At 50.9% G+C, this 7271-nt stretch overlaps 1 protein-coding gene across 1 annotated transcript in view; it reads right to left on the bottom strand.

Moving 5' to 3' along the window:
* Cd99 (CD99 molecule (Xg blood group)) overlaps positions 1-6886 on the bottom strand; it is a 17009-nt gene extending 10123 nt beyond the window's left edge. Inside the window, exons 1-6 of the mRNA XM_033760114.1 lie at positions 6856-6886; positions 6697-6726; positions 5884-5928; positions 4784-4828; positions 4443-4511; positions 375-419 (exon numbers count right to left, since the gene is read on the bottom strand). Coding sequence (XP_033616005.1) covers positions 375-396 — 22 coding nt within the window. The 5' untranslated portion in view covers positions 397-419; positions 4443-4511; positions 4784-4828; ... (1 more) ...; positions 6697-6726; positions 6856-6886. The remainder of the gene's footprint in view (positions 1-374; positions 420-4442; positions 4512-4783; positions 4829-5883; positions 5929-6696; positions 6727-6855) is intronic.
* Between the last annotated feature and the right edge of the window lie 385 nt (positions 6887-7271).

The raw sequence follows: 7271 nt of genomic DNA, 5'->3' as shown, positions 1-7271 counted from the left end.
GCCAGGCTGGGTCATCACCCACGGACTCTGCAGGCCCGGCCCGGGTATTCGCCGTGCAGGCCGGAAGATGAGACTTGCGCACAGTTTGTCCACACGGTGCCCACAGGTCGGCCTCTGGGCCGCTGCGCTGCGTCTGCACCGGCTTTGCCTGTCTCACGGCCTCTCAGCTGCTGGTCCTGCCCGCTACACCGCGTGGGTGGGTGACCGAGCTCCCCGGGAGACGATTCCCACACTCACCGGGGGCCTGGGGCAGGACTGAGGGTGGGGAGCCCGCGCCCTGGGCGAGAGCTGAGGGCGACCGTTCCCGTTCCCGACAGCTGCGCGCATGACAGGACGGGGGAAAGAAAACAAAACAGAAGAAGGGATCACGCTACCTTCTCCGCCTGCCGCATCCATCAGGTCAGAATCTGAAAATCCACCTGGAAAGAAAAGGTTCAGCGTGACGGGCCGTGCGGGGACTCCACGTGGAGGAAAAATTGCACGAGAAGCACACGTAGCTCGTGACCGGTGGAACGGGCGCTCGGCCGGGGAAGGGATCTCTGCGAGACGGGGCGGACATCCCCGCTCCGAAAACCTGAAATCCGAAATGCTCCAAGGTCCGCAACGCTCCGTGCGCCAGCGTGAAACCTCTAGTGACGGATCACACCTGCGGGCTACGTGTCCGAGGGGTGTGTGACACACGCACGAGCGTCACATCCGGACGCGGCTCTCGCTCCCGATACGGCAAAGTTCAGGACAAAACTCACACGTGAGAGACGCCTGGTCACCCGCATTTCACAGAAGAGAGCACAAGCTGGAAAACGAACGCCCCTGCCGTTTCAAAGCTCACCCGTTTGGTTTTACCAGAACCTCTGCAGGAACCCTGGGAGAGAGGTCAGAAAAAGAACCCGGAGCTGTGGAGTTACTTTTCCGGTGAACGCAATTAAATGCCCAGATCGTGACGTCCAAACCAGAACCACTAGAAACAACACGCTGGGGATGTTTCGTTATCATATTTAATCTACCGATTCATGTTTCAGCCTATGTGCTGCTGAAACGAGCAAAATCTATCAATGGACGATCACCCCCTGGGCCTGATTAGAGCTACATGATAAAAGAAAGGAGGCGTTTCATGGAAACTTAGCCTTTTGTTATGTAAACTGTCCACAGTCACGGATTAAAAGAAAAAAAATAATAAGATAGTCACCTGTATTGATGACCCCCGGATGAAACATAATTTCTTTTTTCTGTGCTTAAGAAGAGAAAGTGATTGAAAATAGAAAGATACTTTGTAGCTGGACATGGTGGTACGCACCTGAAAGCCCAGCACTCGGGGAGGCTGAGACAGGAGGATCTCGAATTCAAACCTACAATGTAATGATTTAGCGAAACCTTGTGTCAAAATAAGAAACAAAACGGAACAAACAAAAAAGACTGGGGATGTAGTTCAGGGAGAAAGTCCTAGGTACTGATCTAAGAAAAAACAGAGAAAAGGAAGGAAAGAAAGAAAGAAAGAAAGAAACTGACCGAGTTCCTGATCTGCCGTTTTTAAAAAAGACAATTTCTGGGCCGGGGATTGAGCTCAGTGGTGCCGCTGCCTGCCTCATAAGCACAACGACCCGAGTTTGATCCCTGGTACCAATAAGTTAATTAACTAATTAATTAAAAAGACAATTTCTTTTGTGTAAAAAGGAATCTCTTCACACCCTGCCTTAAATTCAGGAATGAAAATCACCCACTCCCTCCTCAGGGCCTAAGTTTTCTGGCTAAAGCGAGACAACAAAAATAGGACTGAATTGTAAAGAGAACACGTAAATATGGACAAGGAGGAAACTTTTAAAAAGCTGCCTATAATGTGTCTATCTCGTCAGAAAAGCTAAGAAATGAAGAGGAAGTAAGAGGAACTTTATGTGTTACTCCGCAAGATGGACATTGGGGAAAAAAACATATGAAAATCCTTTCCATATGAAAGCAAGAAACATGTTAAACATTTTTTTAGAAGTATTCAGATAAAATATAAGCAGCAGAGTAACTTGGAAATACGCATAAACCCAAGACCAGAAGAGAAGAATTTGTGTCCCAGAGAAAAGCCTGGTTTTCTGCAAGATGTAAAGCAACTCACAATTGTGAACAACGCCGGTGAAAATAAAAAACCAGATTTTATTATTTTCCCCAGAGCGAGAAGAAAATCAACCACAAAATGATTCACAAGTTATGAGGAGAAAAATAAAAACCACGAAAAATAAAATGTAGAAAAGTCACCCGAACACGGGAAGGGTCACTGAAGGAAGGGATTTCAAGTGCTTCTGGTCACGAAATATTGTTTCTAATACTCAAAGGAGACAATGGAAAAGTATTTTTGTAACAAATGGCCGGTCACAGTTTGTATCCATGCAAACTGAGGTATCCAAATGTGGAGCTTTGTGTAATTCTTTTCTGTTTCGAGACAGGGTCTCACTGTGTAAATCAGGCTGGCCTTGAGCTCTCTATGTAGCCCAGGCCGGCCGGTGATCCTCCCGCCTCAGCCTCTGGAGTGCTGGGAAGCCAGACTTGCGCCACCTGCTGGGCTGTTTTGCTTTGTTGGAAATCCCCCATCCCCACAGCAGGCGGCAGGATAAACTAGAACAATTTGCAGATGATTGGGAAGGGAACTCGAAGACTACAAGGGTAGCCGTAGGCACACAAAATCTGCCTCCCGAATTCCTGTCAGTTTTTTTTTTTTCTTGGTATTTTTGACACAGGGTCTCACTGTGTAGTTGAGACTGACCTAGAACTCACTATGTAGCCCAGGCTGGTGTCGAACTCAAAGCGATCCTCCTGCCTCGGCCTCCCAAGTGCTCGGATGACAGGCGTGCGCCACCACGCCCGGCTTCCTCACAGATTTTATTCTGCTCTGTACTTATTCTTTGGTTTTCTCGCAGAAGACAAACCAAGTAATCTTTAAGCTTGCGTGACTGATTTATTGCACTCAGCATTGCGGTCTCAAGATGCATCCAGGGCCGGGGATTTAGCTCAGCGGTTCGGTGGCCCGCCTTGCAAGTGCAAGGACCCGAGTTCGATCCCCGGGACTGGGATTAAAAAAAAAAAAAAAAAGACGCATCCATTTTCCTATATATGACTCAAGCTCATCCCTTCTTCGGGGCACAGCAATACTCCACGGTGTGTAAACACATTTCCCTTATCCGTTCATCCGTTTTTGGACACAGAGGTTGCTTCCTAGATGCAGCTGTTGTGAGTCGTGCCGCCGTACGCGTGGGTGACGCGACGCCTTCCACTCACGCAGGGAGGCACCGAGAAGAGCAGCGGAGTGGGACGGTGGCTTAGATGTGGCTCTGAAAGTTTCAGTGGCGTCACAGGACTGACAGCCTCGCCAACGCGAAGGACAAAAACACCGCACAGCAGGTCACTAGGTGCGCAGCCTACGGTTTGCCATGAAGAGTCACACGGCACCTGCCCCAGTGGCACCATGCCGACATGAACACGGTTCTGATGTTTTTACCCGGCTGTGGCAGTACACGCCGGGAGGGAGGCTGAGGCAGGAGGATCAAAAGCCAAAGCCTAACCTGGGCAACTTAGTAGCTTCGAGAAAACTTGTCTCAAAAATTTAAATCAAGGCCTTATATTCTATGTACTCATCTTTTTCCTTTTTCTAAATGGAGCCGGAAGCGGGCGCGGTGGCGCACAGCTGTCATCCCAGCTCTCGGGAGGCTGAGGCAGGAGGATCGCTGTGAGTTCAAGGCCAGCCTGGGCTGCACGGTGAGTTCAGAGCCAGCCCAAACTACAAGGGGGGGACTCTGTCTCAAAAAATAAATAAAAACAATGACCGTGGATAAACATCAGAGTGAACGGACATAGTCATTCCCCCGATCCGGTCAGTATACAATATACATAGCTATGAAAAACCTGGTACCGCACCTGCCTCGCAAGCACAAGGTCCTGTGTTCGATCCCCAGTACAGAAACAAGAAGCCTATCCCCTAAACTGCGTGCAATTACTCTGGGTATAGCAGAAAATGTGTATTTGTGGCCATGTACACACACTACGGAAAACATCGGTACTTTTATGTTAAAAACTACAGCAAAGATCTGAACCACAGAGTCCTAAAACCCTGAGGTTTGATCCCTTGCTCGGCACAGAAAAGGAGCACTGGTTGAAAGACACCGGACTGAGACAGGAGGATCCGGACACGTCCGAAGGCCAGGACCCGTGTCCACTTTACCCCTGCATGTTACCGTCCCAGGGAGTCCCCTTCCGGGTTCCACAGAGTCTCCCAAGGCAAACGGGCAAATGAACGATCAAAAGCGAGGCCCTCCGCTCACAAAAGCATCATGTTCAGCATGGGGTCCCCGCCCTGCCCGTGGGGGAGCCTGGGAGTCACCAGCTGGCGCGTCCCGGGGCACCACGACCTCCGTGGAACCCGGGTGTCCCCGACCTCTGAGATCCCCAAGGACCCGAGGGCTCACCGGAGGATCCGGGGTGGTTGGGCTGCGGGTGAGGCTGTGGCTCTCGCTGTTTCGGTGGCACCGGGTCGGCTGTGGGCGAACAGAAAAGGGCCTCAGCGGGAGCGGGGTGCGCAGGGCAGCCACAGAGTGGGCCCGCGAACCCCACTCCACAAACCGGATGGAGAATTGCAAGGTGACGGCAAAGAAGAAAAATGAAAGAAGAAAAAAAACCCAAGAGCAAACACCACCCCTGAGATCCCACTGGTCCCCAAGACAAACATTTCCACTGCGTAGATGAGAGCCACCCTTAGGGATCACCAAACACTGGGGTCTCAAAGTGAGGGCTTTTAGAAGATACTCACGGTCTCCTCCTCCACCCAGAGCGTCTTCTAGGGAGAAGTCGTTCCCTGCAACGGCGAAACGGGGGGTTAGCACCACATCTCGTGAGGAAAGACAGAAGGACACGGGCCTGCCGCAGGCGGGAGGCACATCTGTCCTCTCGGAATGCGGCCTGACCAGCGTGTCCGCAGAAAAACCGAAGCTCCGACCGTTCCTATGTCATCTTCCTCTCCGATGAAAAGCAGGAGGCGTCAAAAACAACAATATTTACGCATCGATCGTACGTCCGACAGCCAGCTGCAATCCCAGCGTGCTCACAGATAACCTTTTCCACCGATTCCCACCAGCTTATTAGAATTCCGGCCCCAGGTCACCCCCAAATCCGAGATCCCAAGAGGTCGCGGCAGAAAATGACATCGAGATTTGGGCCCCACAGCACCAAAAAGAACTGCTCAAAAATGCAGCCGGCAGGAGGCGCCACGCTCCTGAGAATCACACGTACAAGTTCACAGCTTTGCCCAGGTCCTGTTTGAGTGCGAGCTCAGTCTTTCAGCGAGTGCTTATCAAGCGAGTAGAATGGACCCTCGAGTTACAACCCGCCTGGCATATAAGCCACTTAGGTCAGGACTGGAATTTTAGTTTTAACTTATAACCGAAGCCTTCAGTTACGACCCGAGTGCCGGCCGCCTTCCAAGATGGTCTGGCCCTGGGGCAGCCGACCACGGACTGAGCCCCCCGAGACCCCGGGGGCAGCCGACCATGGACTGAGCCCCCCTCCCCAGACCGTGAGCCTCCTCTAAAGCTGCTTATGCCAAAAACATAGCCCCAGCCTTGTGAAGCAAAACATTTAACACTGACAACAAACTGTACAGTGACATTAGTTCCCCGTACAGATTCCGGGGGGAGGGGGTGTTTCAGCTCGAAATACTGTTTTGTCCCCCAAAATGAACACGCCATCCCACAGACACCCGTTCTGGGGCGTGGACGGCCACGGTCACCAGCAGAGGCCGCGCCGATTTCACCGCACAATTCCAGTGTCACCCAGGGCCGTCCCTGCTCTCCAGTCTGTGGACCCCGCTCCGTCCTTCTTTGTCTTTATAAACTGGGGAAACCGGTTTCTTACCACCAGAGGGCTTCTTGGGGGCCACCGTGACTTTCTTGCCTTCATCTGAAAAGAAAAAAAACCAACGTGGTCAGGAAAAGCTGGCGGGGCAGAGCCAGCCCTGCTTTGTGTTTTCAAGGCTGCGTCACGATGGAGAAAGTGAAATGGGCAGGAGGAGGTGGGCTCGAGGGCCAGCGCGAGGGCCAGCACGCCACAGACCACAGGAGGCGTCTGCTTCCACCAGCCCCCGGGGAAATTCCCAGCCCCCGACCTCAGTGTTTTTACTGGGTCCTTGTGAACCAGAGCCCAAAAATCTCTCAAAAACAACGGTCCAGGCAAAGCATAAAAGGCGTCGCCTGAAATACGTGTCCACTCAGAACCTCAGAATGGGAGCTGGTGTGGAAACAGGGCCCCTGCCGAGGGAGCTGGAGGAGGATCCGGAGATGAGACCGTCCTGCCTCAGCCTCCCGAATCAAACGGGAGTATCCTCAGGACAGACAGAGGAGGGGACACAGACACAGAGGAGCGGCCGCACGGAGATGGACGCAGAGACTGGAGCGATGGGGCCACAGCCCAGGGCCACCTGGAGCCCTGGCAGGAGGCAGAGGCAGGAGGGTCTCCCCGGAGCCCGTAGAGGAAGCTGAATAGAAGTGTAAGAATGATGGGTAAGTATGTTTAAAGTGAGGATAAGTGTTTACGGTCATGTGTCTTTTACTGCAATAATTTTGACAAATATTTTTAAATTCCCCGTATGGTTCAATCATACCTGACACTTTCTGTACTCGGATAAAAGTACCCCCAGGTGTTTTTTTAAAGTAGTAAAGTACTACTCACCAAGTGCATCTAATAAACTCAAATCGCCACCTACAGGGGAAGAAAAAGAGCCAAGTTAGAAAGAAGGAAAATATAAGCAAGTTTCAGCAAATCTGAAGATGAAAATGGCCTATTTTATTTATTCTCACTTTGTGAGCTGTGCAGCTTTCTGAAGCTCACCGTGTGAGGTGATTTCGATTCTGTTCCTGATTATTTGTGTTCACCTAAAAATAAGATGTTGACTGTAAAAAAACAATGACCCCAAGAATTTAGAGGAATTAAAACAGCGCGGGGGGTTGTTAAAAGTTTGTACGTGTTTTTCTTCACCAGCAGTATTTACAACAGATAATAACTCCTAGAGATAGTAGAAAAAAAACTGGAGATAACTTCGTCCCTTGTATTAGCGACTTTTCTAAATCCCAAACATACTTTTTTACAGAAACATTAAAGAACCCCCGAGACGTTATCTATTTATAGGGAGGAAAAATCTTATGGGAACCCACAGGGTGAGGACCACTGTGAGGAGCCCGGCGTCTTCCTCCTGCTGGACCTGGCATTTGGTTTCCACATCGTGGCTGTTCACAAAGTGAAAGGAA

This window comes from Fukomys damarensis, unplaced genomic scaffold (assembly GCF_012274545.1).
Source record: "Fukomys damarensis isolate Sample0158 unplaced genomic scaffold, DMR_v1.0_HiC HiC_scaffold_39, whole genome shotgun sequence".
NCBI lineage: Eukaryota > Metazoa > Chordata > Mammalia > Rodentia > Bathyergidae > Fukomys > Fukomys damarensis.
The sequence above is the reverse complement of the archived record's forward strand: the minus strand, read 5'-3'. Positions and strand labels throughout refer to the sequence as shown.